This window comes from Haemorhous mexicanus, chromosome 27, assembly GCF_027477595.1.
Source record: "Haemorhous mexicanus isolate bHaeMex1 chromosome 27, bHaeMex1.pri, whole genome shotgun sequence".
NCBI classification, from domain to species: Eukaryota; Metazoa; Chordata; class Aves; order Passeriformes; family Fringillidae; genus Haemorhous; species Haemorhous mexicanus.
In genome coordinates, this window is record NC_082367.1 from 4,759,617 (window position 1) to 4,779,272 (window position 19,656).

Here is a 19,656-nt window from a genome sequence, read left to right on the forward strand (position 1 = left end):
TCTTCTAATTATTATTATTTTTAAAGCGTTTTTTAGCAAAATTCCCTTGGCCTTGTGTAATTAAACTGGGCTGGGAAAGCAGAAATATTTGAGATTTTGGTTTTGATTTTGCAGTTTTGTTTTCTTGTGATAAATACAACTTTAAGGGTATAATAAATACAAAAATAATTCTGGTTATTTCCTGTTTTCCCTAATGCTTAACTGTCTCCTCTTGAGTTCCCTCTTTGTTTTTCTCCACTCCCACAAAGATTTAGAGTATTTTATGCCACCTAATTCCATTTTTAATGGAAAAAGAAGCAATAATTCAGGTGGATAACATGGGTTTGATCCCAGTAGATTGACATCCCTGAAATTTGTGCCATTTATTTGATTTTTTTTTTTTTATGGAAAAAGAAGCAATAATTCAGGTGGATAAGCTGGGTTTGATCCCAGTATTTGGGATTTTGATGACAAGGACACACAAATTGATGAAAACTCCCTGACACAGAAAGAAGGAAAAAGGAATCACCTGCAGTTTTTGACTCTCCACTCATCCCTGGTTTTTTATTTGGAAAACTGTCAATTAATTCCTGAGAAAAAAGAGAATTTTTTGTATTTTTTTCTTTTTTTTTTTTTTCCCTCAGTGTGACACCATCTTCCTGTCAGGACAGCCCTTAATTTAAATAAGATCCTGAAAATTCTCTATTCAAACTCCCTGGAAAAGGATCCCAGACTTCTGAGGGCCCAACTGAGTGTCTGAACCCAAAAAAAGCCAAATTTGTGATGATAAAAGGGGAAAATGAGATTTTAAGGCAGAGTGGAGAGCAGGGAAAGTCTCTGGAATATTCCTATTTAAAGGTTAATTAAAAAGCATTAATGCCAAGGCAGCTGATAACCAAACTGCTCCATCTGAACTGCAGCCAGGTGGTTTTTAAGGAAAAGGAAATTTGGTGGAAAAAAAGACAAACTATTCTCTTTAGAGAATATTTTAATACCCAGAACTCTTCTTCTATGATCTTAACTCATTCACACCTGAGGAAATCCTGAGGGGAAAATTCCTCCTTCATTTGGGTTAAACTGGAGCCAGATATTTTTTAAGGAAAAGAAAATTTGGTGAAAAAAATACAAACCATTTTCTTTAGAGAATATTTTAGATAACCAAAACTCTTCTCCCATGATCATAACTCATTCACACCTGAGGAAATCCTGAGGTGAAAACTCCCCCAAATTCCCATTTAACCACCCAACTTCCACTCACCCAAATTCCTCTTTGCCCCCTTAGAACTGAGTGCTAAAATGGACAATAATCTGATTTTCTGAGGGCAGGGAAGGAAAAGGGATAACAGGAAAAGATCCCAACACTGTGGGATCATCACTTTATTGAAATGTACTAAAATTTATTCTGTTATTATTCTTTAGAGAATATTTCAGATAACCAAAACTCTTCTTCCATGATCATAACTCAGTCACACTCAAGGAAATCCTGAGGGGAAAAATTCCCCCAAATTCATTTGGGTTAAACTGGAGCCAGATATTTTTTAAGGAAAAGGAAATTTGGTGCAAAAAATACACACAATTCTCTTTAGAGAATATTTTAGATAACCAAAACTCTTCTCCCATGATCATAACTCGTCCACACCTGAGGAAATCCTGAGGTGAAAACTCCCCCAAATTCCCATTTAACCACCCAACTTCCACTCAGGCTGTGCAATTCCTCTTTGCCCCCTTAGAACTGAGTGCTAAAATGGACAATAATCTGAATTTCTGAGGGCAGGGAAGGAAAAGGGATAACAGGAAAATATCCCAACACTGTGGGATCATCAATTTATTGAAATGTACTGAAATTTATTCTGTTATTATTCTTTAGAGAATATTTCAGATAACCAAAACTCTTCTATGATCATAACTCATTCACACCTGAGGAAATCCTGAGGGGAAAACTCCCCCAAATTCATTTGGGTTAAACTGGAGCCAGATATTTTTTAAGGAAAAGGAAATTTGGTGCAAAAAATACACACAATTCTCTTTAGAGAATATTTTAGATAACCAAAACTCTTCTCCCATGATCATAACTCGTCCACACCTGAGGAAATCCTGAGGTGAAAACTCCCCCAAATTCCCATTTAACCACCCAACTTCCACTCAGGCTGTGCAATTCCTCCTTGCCCCCTTAGAACTGAGTGCTAAAATGGACAATAATCTGAATTTCTGAGGGCAGGGAAGGAAAAGGGATAACAGGAAAATATCCCAACACTGTGGGATCATCAATTTATTGAAATGTACTGAAATTTATTCTGTTATTATTCTTTAGAGAATATTTTAGATACCCAAAACTCTTCTTCCATGATCATAACTCATTCACACTCAAGGAAATCCTGAGGGGAAAATTCCTCCTTCATTTGGGTTAAACTGGAGCCAGATATTTTTTAAGGAAAAGGAAACTTGGGGGAAAAAATACAAACAATTCTCTTTAGAGAATATTTTAGATAACCAAAACTCTTCTCCCATGATCATAACTCATTCACACCTGAGGAAATCTGAGGTGAAAACTCCCCCAAATTCCCATTTAACCACCCAACTTCCACTCAGGCAGTGCAATTCCTCTTTGCCCCCTTAGAACTGAGTGCTAAAATGGACAATAATGTGATTTTCTGGCAGATGATCAGTGCAGAAGCCCCTGTGCTCTTTGCAAAAGCTGCTCAGATTTTCATCACCGAGCTCACCCTGCGAGCCTGGATCCACACCGAGGACAACAAACGCAGGACCCTGCAGGTAAAGGAGCTCCCAAATCCCAGCTGCTCCTAAATCCCTTCCCCACTCCTTGTTTCCATAACACCAGGCATGTTTTGTACACAGAACTGCCCGGCTGAAAGGTTATTTTTGTTAATTTAATTAAAATAAACTCAGCCAAACACAAATCTCCAGCTCTCAGCTGATGGTGACCTGCTGGAGCAGCTGCAGCTGTTGTTGAATTTCTGGGTGGTTTTGTGTTAGTTTTGATTTAAATTTGGAGAGGTTTGGTTTGTAGTGATGGAAGGATGGAGGTGAAAATAAAAATGCAACAAAATACAGATTATTGGCTCTTGTAGAGAATCAAGTATCATTTCCTCAATAATACTCTATTTTTTTTAATGGTTGAAGAGTGAAATATAGCTTTTAAATGTCATTTTATGGAGAAAAAAGAGGAGATTTTCACTTTAAGTCTTACATATTGAGGCGAACTACTGGAAAATGCAACAACCATTAATTCAAGCCCTCAGGTCAGGGGAAAAATTGGGATATTCAGGCCCACATCAGCTCTTCTGTCCCTGGGCAGGAATTGCTGATTTCGAGGCAGGCACCCATGACTGGTATCCATTAAACTGGCCTCAAGTTGCTAAAAACCTTTTTTATTGCACATTTCAGAGGCTTTGCTCAGCACAAAACTGAATTTCCACCAGCTGGGACCTGCAGGAAACCTTCCTCCCTTTTCTCCCTCAGCTTTCAACACCTCTAATTTCATTTATCCCGTGCCCAAACCCTCCTGGAGCTGAGGAATGTTTTTTCCCTTTGTTGTTGCAGAGGAATGACATTGCCATGGCAATCACCAAGTTTGATCAGTTTGATTTCCTGATCGATATTGTCCCCAGGGATGAGCTGAAACCTCCAAAAAGGCAGGTGAGACACCAAAATTCTGCAGTTTTTATCCTTTTCCCAGCGTGGTTTCACCCTCTGATGAAAACAGAGGTGATCAAGCAACACAGATTTAAACATGAGGTTTGTTCTTTGTTTTATTTCCTGTGCTTTTCAGGTTCTTAAATTCTTTAATTTCATGGTTTTAAATTCTTAAATTTCATGTCTTTAAATTCTTTCATTTCAAGTTTTGAAATTCTTTCATTTCAAGTTCTTAAATTCTTTCATTTCAAGTTTTGAAATTCTTAAATTTCAGGTTCTTAAGCTCTTCAATAGCAATAAAATTCTGAAATAAAGATAAATTTGATAAATAAAACTAAAACCCACTGGGGTTTTTTGTGGAATTAGAGCTTGAGTGGAGATCACAACAAACCAAACCCACTCCTGAACACTTCTGATCCCAAATGGTGCCAGTGGGAAGAATCTGAACTCGAAAAAAAAATGGATTTTTGTGCATTTTGGGTTGAAAAATCCCCTTCCTGCATCCTTTGGGGCAGTCAGTGCCTCTGTAAACATCCTTGACTGGAAGCTGGAAGGTGCTGGAAGGAGCTTTCAGTCGGATGTTTACAGCAGCAGGCTGCTGCTCTCAGCTGAGCTGCAGGGATTCCTCATCCCTTTCCTCCTGGATAAAAACTCTGGGGTCCCCTCAAGGTTTGGATAATTCTGCTCCTGCAATTAAAAAAAAGAAAAAAAATGAAATTATTGTTTAAACAACTCCTTCTGATGGTTTGCAGTGTGGAAAAATCTAAGTTGTCCAAAAAAATGGGGAATTTGGGAGCTTGTGGAACAGCTTGGCTTGGAAGTTTGTCTCTAAAATTAAATTTTTTTTCCCTTTTTCCACTCCAAATCCTGGCTGGCATGGAAAACTCTGTCTGCTCTGAGTGTGCAGAGCAGCATTCCCAATTGGAGCTGGATTTTGTGCCTGGAAGTTTCCTGAGGTGACAGTGAAGGGAGGAAGTAGAATCCACGCCTCTTCCTTTGGGATGGTGCCCTGAGCTGGCTTTAACTTCCCATCCTGATTTCCAGAAGGTCTAGAAAATAGGGAAAACACTTTTCCAAGTCCCAAAATCGAGGAGAGTCCATCCTGCTGCTCCTGGGGTTTAAATCAGCGTGCCAGGTGTGCTGGGAACTCGACATAAAATAGAAACATCAACATAAATCCTCAGGATTTCTCCCAGACTCATTAGTTTGGTGTTAATTAAAAGACAAAAACTTCTTTTACAGTTGGAATCGTTGAAATTTCCATTCTGGCATTGGAAATCCACTTTTTTTCTTTTTTTTCTTAATCCTTGAGGTGCCTCATTCCTGTATTTTTCTATTTTTAGCATGTTTGGGAGGGGAGAGCATTCCCTGTGTCTTGATTCCCATCAGGACCTTGTGATTCCAGAACATCCAAGGAATTTTCCTGGAGCACTTGAGGAGTGTGTTCAGCATCTGGGATCACTGCTGATGCATCCCAGCCAGGAAATCCTGGGGGGGATTTGGGTGGAAATGAGAAATGAGGCTGGGGAGATGTTCCTCACCCATCTGTGATCACCAGGAATGCTTTTTCCTGCAGGAAATTTGAATGGAGAATGTAGGAATGTAGCTTAAGGATTGACAGGGAAAATCCTGGGGAAAAGCTGCCTGTGCCTGGATTTTTATTTTATTTTATTTTTATTTTTGCCTGGTGTCACAATCTGTATTTACCTCCCCTTTGACAAGGCAGTGTTGGTTCTTGGAGGAGCTGGGAATGAAATCCTGGGGTTGTGTTGTTCTGGGAGCTCCAGCTGTGGCTTGGAAATAAAAGATGGCAAATGCTGGGGTGGGAGGGAGTGGAAGCAGATTTGGATTTAAAACCATTCCTGCAAACAGGATTGAGCATCCTGGAATGGAAGCTCAGAGGGAGGTCTCAGTGGCCTTAATTATTTCAGGATTCAGCTGGAATTGAAGATTGGAGCACTCCAGAAATAACCCAAGGGCTGGGCTCAGAGCAGCCCCAGCTCTTGTGGGGTGCTGGTTCACTGCAGGCCTGCCCTGGTGAAAATATATCTGAATATATTGAATATTATTGCTCCTTCCTTCAGAGGAATTGACGAGGGGAAGGGAATCACAGGGAGCTGCAGAAGCAGGAAATGTTGTGTTTGGTGGTGGTTGTGATGATGTTTGCCCTGAAAGCCAGGCTCAAAGTTGGTCTTTTGTACAACCAGTTGAATTTTTGGGATTCTTACTCTGGGAAACCTCCCAGGAGCAACTCCTGAGTTGTTCTGCTCTCCAAAAAACATCTTCTAATCCAACTCCAGCCCTCTGCCCACCCAGACCTGCTCCTGTTTAATGTGAATTTTCCTTTTCCTGCCCAGCTGCATCAACTGAGGGGAATCCATGAGGCAGCCTCAGGACAGCAGGGATTCCAGCAGGCTGCTGGAGGTGGCAGTGTCCCATGTTGTAGCACGTGTAAACATCCTACACTCTCACATATTTGAATATATTGAATATTATTGCTCCTTCCTTCAGAGGAATTGACGAGGGGAAGGGAATCACAGGGAGCTGCAGGAGCAGGAAATGTTGTGTTTGGTGGTGGTTGTGGTGAGTTTGTCCTGAAAGCCAGGCTCAAAGTTGGTCTTTTGTACAACCAGTTGAATTTTTGGGATTCTTACTCTGGGAAACCTCCCAGGAGCAACTCCTGAGTTGTTCTGCTCTCCAAAAAACATCTTCTAATCCAATTCCAGCCCTCTGCCCACCCAGACCTGCTCCTGTTTAATGTGAATTTTCCTTTTCCTGCCCAGCTGCATCAACTGAGGGGAATCCATGAGGCAGCCTCAGGACAGCAGGGATTCCAGCAGGCTGCTGGAGGTGGCAGTGTCCCATGTTGTAGCACGTGTAAACATCCTACACTCTCAGCTGTGAACTCGAGGTGGCTGGGAGAGGATTGTTTACGCCTTCTGCCATGGAGTGAACGTCTGGGAGCTGCATCTGCCCTCATCCAGCTGCTCTGGGGAGCTCAGGAATTCTGATCCTGGAGTGTTGACATCCCATAATCTCTGAAAATGCTGGAATATCGTTGATCACGAGGGGCTTTTCTCTGCTGAGATGAAAGAGAGCAGCGTTGCTGCTGCCAGGGAGGCAGAGCAGAGCCTCTGGTTCTTCCCACAGCTGGGAATGCTTGTCAGCCTGGCAAAGCTGGATTGAAATAAATCACTCCAGGCACAACAGCGAGCATCAAATGATGAATTTATTGCCACCAGAGCTCGGTGGAGGGTGGGGAATGAGCTCAGGAGAGGGGTTGGGTGGCAGAGGAGGCTCTGTCAGTTTTCCAGAGGCATTTGCAGTTGCTCCTGTGCTGGAATTCCCCCATGAGGAAGTTCCATGGCTCTCAGCTCTGGCAGTTTGATTCCTTTCCTCCTCCAGCTCAGCAGCGAGGCACTGAGGTTTTTTATGCACATTATCCACACTTTATTGGGGACACTCCTGATTTCCACAGAGCTGAACAGTGGAGCTCACCCTGACTGGGTTGAAGTGTTCCAAGGGAGGTCCTTTGCCAGGGGACGTTTGGCCATGGGGCAGGTGCCATGTTCCCATACCCATTGCTGCTGTTTCCCTGCAGGAGGAGGTGCACCAGGCTCAGAGCTGAACTGTGGAGCTCACCCTGACCTGGTTGAAGTGTTCTGAGAGAGGTGTTGAAGCTCCTTCACCAGGGGATGTTTTTGGGGGGATATTTGGCCGTGGGGCAGGCGGGTGCCATGTTCCCATCCCCATTCCCGATGTTTCCCTGCAGGTGTGCCAGGCACCTGTTTTCCACAGAGCTGAACTACAGAGCTCACCCTGAAGTGTTCTGAGGGAGGTGTTGAAGCTCCTTCACCAGGGGATGTTTTTGGGGGGATGTTTGGCCATGGGTGCCATGTTGCCATCTCCATTCCCAGTGCTTCCCTGCAGATGTGCCAGGCACCTGATTTCCACAGAGCTGAACTACAGAGCTCACCCTGAAGTGTTCTGAGGGAGGTGTTGAAGCTCCTTCACCAGGGGATGTTTTTGGGGGGATATTTGGCCGTGGGGCAGGTGCCATGTTCCCATCCCCATTCCCAGTGCTTCCCTGCAGGTGTGCCAGGCACCTGATTTCCACAGAGCTGAACAACCAAGCTTTTACCAGCTCACCCTGACCTGGTTGAAGTGTTCCAAAGGAAGCTCCTTTACCAGGGGATGTGTTTGGGGGATGTTTGGCCGTGGGGCAGGCAGGTGCCATGTTCCCATGCCCATTGCTGCTGTTTCCCTGCAGGTGTGCCAGGCACCTGATTTCCACAGAGCTGAACTACAGAGCTCACCCTGACCTGGTTGAAGTGTTCCAAGGGAGGTGTTGAAGCTGCTCCTTCACCAGGGGATGTTTTTGGGGGGATATTTGGCCGTGGGGCAGGTGCCATGTTGCCATCCCCATTCCCAATGCTTCCCTGCAGGTGTGCCAGGCACCTGATTTCCACAGAGCTGAACTACAGAGCTCACCCTGAAGTGTTCTGAGGGAGGTGTTGAAGCTCCTTCACCAGGGGATGTTTTTGGGGGGATGTTTGGCCATGGGGCAGGTGCCATGTTCCCATCCCCATTCCCAGTGCTTCCCTGCAGGTGTGCCAGGCACCTGATTTCCACAGAGCTGAACAACCAAGCTTTTACCAGCTCACCCTGACGTGGTTGAAGTGTTGCAAAGGAAGCTCCTTTACCAGGGGATGTGTTTGGGGGATGCTTGGCCGTGGCCCAGGCAGGTGCCATGTTCCCATGCCCATTCCCGATGTTTCCCTGCAGGTGTGCCAGGCACCTGATTTCCACAGAGCTGAACTATGGAGCTCACCCTGACTGGGTTGAAGTGTTCCAAGGGAGGTGTTGAAGCTGCTCCTTTGCCAGGGGATGTTTGGCCATGGGTGCCATGTTGCCATCCCCATTCCCGATGTTTCCCTGCAGGTGTGCCAGGCACCTGATTTCCACAGAGCTGAACTACAGAGCTCACCCTGAAGTGTTCTGAGGGAGGTGTTGAAGCTGCTCCTTCACCAGGGGATGTGCTGGGGGGATGTTTGGCCGTGGGTGCCATGTTGCCATGCCCTGTTTCCCTGCAGGAGGAGGTGCGCCAGGCCGTCACCCCGGCCGAGCCCGTGCAGTATTACTTCACCCTGGCCCAGCAGCCAGCAGCAGTGCAGGTGCAGGGCCAGCAGCAGGGCCAGCAGACCACCACGGCCACCACCACCATCCAGCCAGGCCAGATCATCATCGCCCAGCCCCAGCAGGGCCAGGTGAGCCAGGCCTGAGGGAAACCCTCGGGGTGGATTGCTCAGGAATGTCAGGGACAGCGTGAAAATCGTGGCTTTAATCCTTGGGTTGGGTTGGGCTGGGTTGGGTTGGGAGGGAAGGAACTGAAATCTCACCCTGGTCCATGATCAGGACCTTCTGCTATCCCAAGTTGTTCCAATCCTTGTCCTGCCTTACCTTGGACATTTCTGTGGGGCAGCCTCAGCTCTCCTGGGCCAAATGTGGTTCCTGGTCCTGTTCCTGGGTGGGATCTTCCAGGACAGAGTCCTCAGGGATGGATTGCTCAGGAACATCAGTGACAGCGTGGGAATCATGGGTTTAATCCTTCCAGGAGGGAAGGAACTGAAATCTCACCCTGGTCCATGATCAGGGACCTTCCAAGGTGTTCCAGGGACTGTCCCAAGTTGTTCCAATCCTTGTCCTGCCTTACCTTGGACGTTTCTGTGGGGCAGCCTCAGCTTTTCAGGGCCAAATGAGATTCCTGTTCCTGGGTGGGATCCTCAGGACAGTGCCTCACCCAGGCTCTGAGCTCATCTGGGGTGGTTTAATCTGGGTCTAGGACAGACCTGCCCCAAGCCCAGCAGCGATCAGTGGGTGTAGGACAGGCTCAGGCTGCCCCAGTCCTGCCACCTCATGGATTTTCCACCTCCTGATCCTCATCCCTGTTCTTTTTTTGTGCAGACCACCCCTGTGACAATGCAGGTGGGAGAGGGGCAGCAGGTCCAGATCGTGCAGGCCCAGCCCCAGGGCCAGAGCCAGCAGGCTCAGAGCAGCACAGGACAAACCATGCAAGTGATGCAGCAAATCATCACCAACACGGGAGAAATCCAACAAATCCCGGTAAGATTTGGCCAGGAATAAAGATGGAAAAGTCCCCCTGAGCAAATTTGTGAGCATGAGGCTTGTTTCTGTTTGCTTTGTTAACTGGCAGAGGAAGTTTGGATTGAGTGGTGTGGTTCCTGCACTTAGGAAAACCAACCAAGTGTGACATGAAGGGGGAAATAAATCTGAACTCATTTAGTCCACCCCAAACACCTTCCCCTGAGTGAAATAGTTGGGATTAGGAAGCAATAAATCCAGTATTTCCTAGCTAAACCTCAGTTCTTGAGCACAGCCTGGTTTGAATAAAAGAGAATTCATTTCTTTTGCCTTTACTTGGTTGTGCCTCTGCAATCTCAAATCGTGACCTGGCAGGCTGAGTGGGAAAGTTGCCATCTGGGAGTTATTAATAAACTTTGATGTTAAAAGAAATATTTCTCCAAAATATTTGGAGGAATGGCTTTGCAGAACCAGGAGATACCTCCTCACTTTTTCATCAGCCTTAAAAATGGGATTTGGGGTGCCCAGGATAACCCAAACTTTCTGAAACGTGTCCTAAGCAAACACAGAAGTCAAAAAAGTCACATTAACTTAGAATCACAACAAAGCTGTGGCTTTTGGTTCCCAGCTAGAAAATATCACACCTGTTAGAGGAAAAAAATCAATAAAAATCTGCCAGTTCTGTGTTCCAGAACCCAAAGGTCAGCCAGGGCCAGGCTTTTCCCTTGGATTCCAGTTTTGCTGTGAAATTGGAGCTCTCACAGAGGTTTTGCCTCTCCAGCCTGGCTGAGCTTCCCTCTGCTCGTGGTCAGAGCATCTTGGGAAGGGTTTGGATTGGGGGAGCTGCCAGATTTTCCCAGCTCTTTTCATCTCTTGGGTCTTCAGCTGATTCCTGCTGCCTTGAGGTGTTGATCAGCAAAGAAGAAATTCCCAAACTCTCCTTCTTACTACAAGGAACCCTTTTTCTTCTCTGCATTTTCTGGTCCATTTCTTTTCCCCCCTTCTTTTCCATTTCTTTTTTTCTCTTGTTTTCCTTGTGAAAATCTCTCTGAGAGACTTGTTCCTCAAAGAACTGTGGAAGGAGATCTCCAGTGGATCCTCAGCAAGAGAAGAACAGCTCAGATTTATGTTGGAACTGCAGAAAGGGGCTTGGCCATCTCTTGGGAGCAAGAATTCCTTAAGAGGAGCTGTTCAGGGCCAAAACCTCCTGAGGAAAATCCAGGGGGATCCTTTGGGAAGTGATCCTCTGGGTTTGGACAGACTGCAGGGGTTTAGGGTCTGCTTTTGACCAAGAATTTGCTTTTTCCTCCCTCTTTCCTGGGATTGTGGGAGAGCAGGGAGCTGTGGCTGCTCCTCAGGAGCTGCCAGGGGCTGGAGTGTGGAATCCTTTTGGGAATCCCTGGATCTCTGACAGCTCCAAGGCTGCAACGTGGGATGGAATAATCCCAATTTCCAGCTGCCCCCCATCCAGCAGAGATCCTGTTTGGCTGCAACCAGGAGGATTCTTCTGTTGAAGAACCACAGTTGGTGCTGAAGGAGCTTCCAGCAAGTGAAATAAAATAAAACTTGGAGAAAAACTTGGATTTGGCTCCACAAAATTCCAGTCCTTGGTCTGTTCTGCTCTTCCTGCTTTGCTTTTCTGATTTTTTTCCTTTTATTTCCTTTCTCTTTTGGCATCTTCTGACAGCTCTGTGCACTCTGAGGGCTCAGCAGAGAATCTTGGATCACCCAGAGTTGGAAACACTCCTGAAACTGGAAGTGCCTCTGGAATGGTGGGAGCATCTTACTCCTGGTTTCCCACATGCTCCTGGTGCTGTGCACACTCCCTGCTGCTCTTTATTCCAGAAATAAAGAGAAAAACTAGAAGTGAATCCATCAGTGAAGTGATAATTGTTTGAATTTTGTGTTAAATTTAATCCTTGTCTAACCCAGACCTCATTTTGGGCAGGTTCTTTGGAGCTTCCTCTCCTTGCTGGAAGAACTTTTCCCAAATCTCTTCCACCATCTTTTCATGATGTCATTAAAACCTAATTCCCCAGGCATGGAAAACTTGACCTCCCTGCAAATCTCAATGCAGAAACCATTTTTTTATTGCATTTTATTGCTCAGGGGGATTTTATTTGCTCTTGAAATAATTTTGGAGCTTTCAGACACAAAGGAGGGAGTTTGGTGGCTTTTGTGGAAATGCCAGGACCACGTTCCAGGCACTTCTTTATCAGTCAGCAGTGTTTTAGTGTGTTCTGTGTGTTCTTTCCCCTTCTTAAAACGAAAAAAAAAATCAGGGTTTTTTTGGTATAAAATTACCCTGAGAGCTGTGAATTTCAATGTTATAAAGTTAAATAACAGAAGGAAAATCTAGCAGTGGTATCTGTGACATTTTTATTGCTCTCAGGTGTGTATTAACTGTATTTTCTTCATGTGCCACATTCCCAAGGATCCAAAATTAGGGGATTTAGGGAATAAATTTGGGGTTGAATCTCTCACATGAATCACTCACACCACAAAGCTGAGCTTATGCCAGGTGGGACTTGACAGGTGTGAGCAGAGAGCTGCCTTCAAAGCCTCCAAAAATATCTTTGGGGTTTGCCATCTCTGCTGGCTTTATTTGTGGGGAAAATTCCAGTTCATTCCTTAATTTTTGGCAGGATTTGACTGATTGGGGTGAGGATATGGTAGGGGTGCAGGATATGCAGCTCCTCACAGGAGTAAAACTTAATCCTTGTAACTCAAAGTGCTTCTAAACCCCTGAGAAACTGAGCCATTAATATGCTTTAGCTACTAACTGACCCTTCCCAGCCTGGAAAAAAAGGAGGAATGTGGTGCCTGAGGGATATCCAGGAGCTCTGTGCCCTGGGGTTTTGCCTTTAGGGTCCCTCGTGGTGATTCCTGCTGGGATCAGAATTCCCTGGAGCTGCAGGGGAAAGCTCCCCCATAACTCCAGCTCCCGCGGTGGAATCGAGCAGGGAATTTTGCTGTGTGTTGAGGGTGCAGAGTGACCTGTTTCATTTTCTTTCCCTGCCCCCTCCACCTGTCTCCAGGTGCAGTTGAATGCTGGCCAGCTGCAGTATATCCGCTTAGCCCAACCCGTGTCAGGCACCCAGGTAGTCCAGGGGCAGATCCAGACGCTTGCAACCAATGCACAGCAGGTATGCACTCCACAGAGCTGCCTCCAAGGCTTCTTCCCTAGCTCCTGAAGCTGCGAATTCCAGGGGATTTCAACCACCTCTTGGGTTAGGATTCCTACTTTTCTTTTCTTCCTGTTTTTGTCAGAGTTTTTTTTTTTTAAAAAAAAGGAAAAATGAAGGAGCGTAGCGGAAAGCTCCTTTAGGTGTCCGTGAGAGGTGCATGCAGAGCTGGTTGGTGTGTGTGTGTGTGGCTCTGGGTGAAGCTCCCGCTGCTTCTGAGCTGCTTGCAGGTAACATTTTGGGCTCATCAACCTTCTCTTTCCTTCTCCTTCTTGCCTGGGTGAGGGAGGAGCCGTGCAGGAAAGGCAGAACGTCGGGAGCGGCGTTGAGGCTGAGGGATCCTTCCCGCTGGCCTGGAGGAAGCAGAGAGGATGTGGTTTTGGGGTCTGGAAGGACCTGGTTTGGGGTCTGGAAGGACCTGCTGTTGGTCTGGAAGGACCTGCTGTTGGTCTGGAAGGACCTGCTGTTGGTCTGGAAGGTGGTGTTTGGTCTGGAGGTGTCCTATCTGCCGTTCCTCTCGCGGTTGGGGTGCTGGAAAAGTTGGCTGAGGTTAAAAGCCTCTCCCCAGGCAGCAGCAGGATGGTGTTGGTGGGGTTGTGACCCTGTGGGAAGGGCTGGCAGTGATCAGCTGCTCTTATCTCTGTAGATAACGCAGACGGAGGTGCAGCAGGGGCAGCAGCAGTTCAGCCAGTTCACAGATGGACAGGTAAGAACTGGGGGACACAAGGGGCTCAGGGACTGTCCTGAATCCACGTGTTCCTCCTGGTAAAGCACTGCTGGCCAGCAGCAGGGCAAGGCAATGTTGTGCCAGTCTAAATCCAGGTGGATTCTTAATGTTCTCTGAATTACTCCAGTCCCTTTCACTCGGGGTGAAATCCTAAATTCCTAATTCAGGAGTAAAGGTTTTAACATCTGGATGTTCCATGAGTATCATCAATCATGGAATGGTTTGGGTTGGAAGCACCTTAAAGCTCATCCACTTCCAGCCATGTGGGGGACACCTTCCACTATCCCAGGATGCTCCAAGCCCTGTCCAGCCTGGCTTTGGACACTTCCCAGGGATCCTGGGACAGTCACAGCTGCTCTGGGAAACCCAGAGGGGCCCTGATGTGAGCTTGGGCATCAGGAATTCCCAGAAGGAGTTTGGTGGGAATCACCAGCAGATTTGGGGGCAGCTCATGGTGGGTTTGGGGTTTTGGGGTACCTCAAATCTTTGGGGGGTTCTGGGTGTGCTGAGCACTGACAGAGGTTCCTTTGTCACCTTCTGTGTGTGCAGCAGCTGTACCAGATCCAGCAGGTGACAATGCCTGCGGGCCAGGACATCACCCAGCCCATGTTCATCCAGTCCACCAACCAGAGCTCGGACGCCCAGGCCACACAGGTGACAGGGGACTGAGCAGGGACCTGGTGACAAGTCCCCAAATCCAGCCCTGAGCCCCAGTGACACACCTGGGACTGAGCCTGTGGTGGGCTCTGCCATCTCCACCTCGCTCTGCTGGCTCTGGGAATATCCAGAATATCCAGCAGACTCTGCCAAGAATGCAATATTTTGATTTTCCAAACCAATCCTTGTGTGTCCAGCTGCTTTTCCAAACCCCAGGAGAAGCGATCCGAAGGGATTTGGAGCATCTCATTGAACAAATGTAGGAAATGTTTTTATTCCTAGGAAAATCCTGAGGGTACTGCTCCTCTCAGAGCTCTATCCCTGCTGTTCTGTTTGTATTTTTTTTTTCCTCTGGATAGAGCAAGGTTTGGTCCTCCCATCTCAGTGGGTTTTAGGGAATTTTTAGGGGTGGGGGGGAGTGTGTGTGGTTTAGATTTTCCCCTCCTGCCTCCTTTTTTGGAGCATTTGCTGTATGCAGGGAATAGGAGGAGGAGGAATTGAAGTGAAACAAAATAAAAAACAACATTCCTTGTATTATGATTGTATTTTTTAAGAGCAAAAAAAATCCTTGAGTTTGGCCTCTGGGTTCCAGAAGAACTGATGGAATCTGGACAAATCCCCAACCCTGCTGTTACCTGTTGTCCTGGCTTTGGTCCATGCATGTAATATAAGCTTCATAAGAGGAAATAAATTTGCTTTTGTCAGATCCTGTGTGTGCTGTCCATGAGATGCAGGGCCAGGAACAGCCTGAATCCCTGGAATTGTTACCCCTGGAGCAGGGAAATCAGCCACAGGATGCCTGGGCACAGCCTTGGCTGAGAGCTCAGGGGATGGGAGGGGTTTGGGGGTAAATCTGTGAAATTTGGCACAGTTGTCCCCCTTATCCTGTCACATGTGACCCCTTTGTCCCATCACAGTTGGCCCCCTTTACCTGGCATATGTGCCCCCCTTGTCCCAGCTCAGGTGTCCCCTTTTCCTGGGCACAGGTGCCCCCTTTACCTGGCACAGGTGTCCCTGGTACAAGTGACCCCCTTTTCCTGGCACAGTTGTCCCAGCACAGGTGCCCTCTTCACCTGGCTCAGGTGCCATCTTGTGCCACAGTTTTCCTCCTTTACCTGGCTCTGGTGTCCCCATTACCCCATCACAGATGTCCCCTTTACCTGGCTCAGGTGTCCCTCTTACCCCATCACAGATGTCCCCTTTACCTGGCTCAGGTGTCCCCCTTACCCCATCACAGATGTCCCCTTTACCTGGCTCAGGTGTCCCCCTTACCCCATCACAGTTTTCCCCCTTTACCTGGCTCAGGTGTCCCCCTTACCCCATCACAGATGTCCCCTTTACCTGGCTCAGGTGTCCCCCTTACCCCATCACAGATGTCCCCTTTACCTGGCTCAGGTGTCCCTCTTACCCCATCACAGATGTCCCCTTTACCTGGCTCAGGTGTCCCCCTTACCCCATCACAGATGTCCCCTTTACCTGGCTCAGGTGTCCCCCTTACCCCATCACAGATGTCCCCTTTACCTGGCTCAGGTGCCCCTTGCTGGGCCCAGCGGGAAGGGAAGCAAAGCTCTGCCTCAGCCTTTGGCTCTCCTGGGCTTTGTAAATATTTGTAAATATTTGTAAATATCCCATTCCCTGATTCCCGAGGTTTTCGCGATTCCTGGGAGCAGAGGGAGGGAAGGGAAGGAGGGAGAGCTGCAGCTCCCGGATGTGCCAGGCTGGAGCAGCATCCCTTGGGTTGGGAAAAGATGGATTTGGGGGGAAAAAGGAACTTTTCGGGAAAGCTCCGAGCGTGGGATCGGCCACGAGAGGGCCCCCGTGGGAAGGGCTGGAGCGGGAGGGGACAGCGGGAGGGGACAGCGGGGTTGGGGCAGCGGGAGGGGACAGCGGGAGGGGACGGCGGGGTAGGACAGCGGGGTGGGACAGCGGGAGGGGACAGCGGGAGGGGACGGCGGGAGGGGACGGCGGGGTAGGACAGCGGGATGGGACAACGGGAGGGGACAGCGGGGTTGGGACAGCGGGAGGGGACGGCGGGGTAGGACAGCGGGGTGGGACAGCGGGGTTGGGACAGCGGGAGGGGACAGCGGGGTGGGACAGCGGGGTTGGGACAGCGGGAGGGGACAGCGGGATGGGACAGCGGGAGGGGACAGCGGGGTAGGACAGCGGGGTTGGGACAGCGGGGATGGGACAGCAGGAGGGGACAGCGGGAGGGGACAGCGGGGATGGGACAGCGGGGAGGGGAAAGCGGGATGGGACAGCGGGATGGGACAGCGGGGTGGGACAGCGGGGTGGGACAACGGGAGGGGACAGCGGGAGGGGACAGCGGGGTGGGACAGCGGGAGGGGACAGCGGGAGGGGACAGCGGGATGGGACAACGGGATGGGACAGCGGGAGGGGACAGCGGGGTGGGACAACGGGATGGGACAGCGGGATGGGACAGCGGGGATGGGACAGCGGGAGGGGACAGCGGGAGGGGACAGCGGGAGGGGACAGCGGGGATGGGACAGAGGGATGGGACAGCGGGGATGGGACAGCGGGGATGGGACAGAGGGATGGGACAGCGGGGTGGGACAGCGGGAGGGGACAGTGGGAGGGGACAGCGGGAGGGGATAGCGGGGTGGGACAACGGGATGGGACAGCGGGAGGGGACAGCGGGGTGGGACAGCGGGGATGGACAGCGGGAGGGGACAGCGGGGTTGGGACAGCGGGGAGGGGACAGCGGGATAGGACAGCGGGGTGGGACAGCGGGGTGGGACAGCGGGATGGGGGCTCGGAGGTGCCTTCCCTGGAATTGGAGTGTCGGAGCTCCTTTCCCTGGAGCTGTGGGCTCAGAGGACCCTTCCCTGCAATTGGCGCTCAGAGGTCCCTCCTTTCCTTGGATCTGGGGTCTTGGAGGTCCCTTTTCCTGGAATTGGCAGCTCAGAGGTCCCTTTCCTAGAATCGGGAGCTCAGAAGTCCTTTTCCTGGACTTTGGGGTCTCGGAGGTTCCTCCTCCCGCCAGCCGCATCCCTGTCCCTGCTCCGGGCTGCCGCGGGAAGGGCTGGAGTGGGATGGGAGAGCCGGGATGGGGGTTTGGATCTCCGATCCCAACAGCTGATCCCACCCGGCGGGGGCTGCCCCACCCGCAGCCAGCGGAGATGAGTGACCGCCTGTGCCCCCCCAAACACCTCTGGAAAAGCGTCCCTTGGGTTTGGAGAGCTGGGAATCCGCTTGTGGGGGTGGAGAGAGACCTGGAAGGCAGAGCTGGAGAGCGGCCCGCCTTTATCAGCCCCCGGCTGCTGAGGAAAAGCTCTTTACCCGCAGCAGTCGGGTTTGCTGGAAATTGGTTACATTTGAATGGGAATAAATCGCTTAAAGGACAGAAAACGGGAGGGAGATGCTGCTCCCCGAGGGAGTTTCCAGCTGTTGCATGAAGTGAATGAAATTTGGCTGGAAAGAAACCCTGTTGAGTTCTGAGCGATCAGAGGGGCTGGGGGCGGCCAGGCTGATTGTTTTAATTCCTGATTGTGTCGAATTGGGCAGGAAAAAAGTGGTCATGTTCAATAAAAACCTTCACGATCAGATGCACAAAAATAGGATTTATTGAAGGCACAGAAAGAGCTTCAGAATGGAATCCCCTCCTTGGACACGGAGCTGGGCAGAGAGCTGAGTAATAATCACGGACGTGAGAGTGTGTATTTAATTAACCTCATTAGCATATACAAGATGTGGGTTTAAATATTGAAATAAACCTTAATGGGGCAAAAGTTATTTTTTAATTTAGGTGTTAGCAGAGGTAAAGCTCTGCCTGCCCTCCCAGAGGACACTGGGACAGGATGGGTGCTTTGGGGACAGCCAGCATCGTTTGTCGCAGGGACTGGAACCCCGGGCATTGACAGGAGCCAGACCTTCCCTGCAAGGACTCACGGCTTCCTTTGATCTGCCGAGGGACCGCGGTGACAAATTGGGTGCCATGGGATGACACAGAGGCAAACACGCGTCCCTCCAGAGAGCGGTGGCACCCGCGGGGGGGACATCGGCCCTTCTGGGTGTGACGCAGTGAGTGCCACCTCTCTGCAAGTGCGACAGGAGCAGAGCTGGTCACACCCCCAGGGACCCGGGATGAAGCTGAGGAGGAGGAGGAGGAGGAGGAGGAGGAGGAGGAGGAGGAGGAAGAGGAGGAGGCAGCGCTTCCCTGCCAAGGAGCGGTTCGAGATCCCGTTTCTCCTCGGGGTGATGAGCTCAGCACCGGCCGCTGGCACTCGGGCACCGCCACGCTCGGTTTGCTGCGGGTTTGGCTGCTGACAGCTGTCCCCTCCAGGGCTGCTGTCCCCTCCAGGGCTGCTGTCCCCTCCAGGGCTGCTGTCCCCCCCCAAATCTGCCACCTCCGGCCACCCTTTTCCAAGGAAAACTCTCCGCGGCCGAGGTCCCGCTGCCGCTGTGGGTGCAGGATCCCCGAGGGACGCTGGAGCAGGGGAAGGCGCTCCTGATGAAGGTTCTGGAGTCACCACCTGCAGCCAGCGCCACCGAAGTCCCGTTCCCTCGGGGATCAGCTCTGCCTCTTCTCCGCTCTGCTCCATCTCTGGAGGGGTTTGGCCGGGAACTGTCCCAGAGCTGGCGAGCCCGGGAGCTCTCGGCGTCCTCATCCATCCTTCCTTCCTCGCCTCCGGAGCTGCGGAGCGGAGCCCTGCCCGTCCCCCTCCCTGTTCCTCCCGCGGGGCCGCTCCGGGCTGTGCCCGAGCTCCGGGCTGTGCCGCTGGAGTCACTCCTAGCTCGGGGACAGCTCGGGGACCGGGCTCTGGGGTGGTTTTGGGGCACAGCAGCCCCAGCCCCCTGCCCGGGGTTCCCCATCCGGGCTGTCCCAGGCGCTGTTTTGTCCCAGCGAGCGGTGCCAGCACCGCTGCCAGGAGTTAATCGCCCTGGGATGAGGCCAAGCCTCCGGCTGGAGCAGGTGCTGCACAGCCCTCCCCGCTCCCCGCGCCGCTGTCACCGCTGTCACCGCTGTCACCAGCGCTCCCCCCACCACGACAATGCCACCTCTGGGACCCCCCAGGCCGCTGTCCCCAGCTCTGCCCATCCCAGTCACTCCAGCCAGGCTCCCCCGCTCACAGGGTTGGATGAATCCTCCCCTCCACGATGTCCCCTCGGTATCCCCCACCCAGGGAGACAAACTGGGGCTTTGTCCCGTCCCTGTGTCCCGGTGAGGGGTCCCGGCTGTCCCTGGTCCCACAGCCCCTGTCCCCAGCCCCGCAGCCCTGCAGCTGCATTCCAAGCCTGCAAAACTTACTGGAAATCCTGTGGATGCAAATCCTGGCTGCCGGTCCGTGCCAGGAACTCGAGCTGCAATCCCGAGAGGGCAGCAGGCTCCAAGCA

General features: G+C 50.3%; 1 protein-coding gene across 3 annotated transcripts in view; it reads left to right on the top strand.

Moving 5' to 3' along the window:
- NFYC (nuclear transcription factor Y subunit gamma) overlaps window positions 1–15,010 on the top strand; it is a 30,380-nt gene extending 15,370 nt beyond the window's left edge. For 2 of the 3 annotated variants that reach the window (XM_059868580.1, XM_059868579.1), the window contains exons 4-10: window positions 2,638–2,751; window positions 3,541–3,636; window positions 8,727–8,900; window positions 9,598–9,756; window positions 12,774–12,881; window positions 13,567–13,626; window positions 14,197–15,010. In XM_059868580.1, coding sequence (XP_059724563.1) covers window positions 2,638–2,751; window positions 3,541–3,636; window positions 8,727–8,900; window positions 9,598–9,756; window positions 12,774–12,881; window positions 13,567–13,626; window positions 14,197–14,316 — 831 coding nt within the window. In that variant the 3' untranslated portion in view covers window positions 14,317–15,010. The remainder of the gene's footprint in view (window positions 1–2,637; window positions 2,752–3,540; window positions 3,637–8,726; window positions 8,901–9,597; window positions 9,757–12,773; window positions 12,882–13,566; window positions 13,627–14,196) is intronic. The other variant, XM_059868581.1, reaches the window with a different exon arrangement.
- The last annotated feature ends 4,646 nt before the right edge of the window (window positions 15,011–19,656 follow it).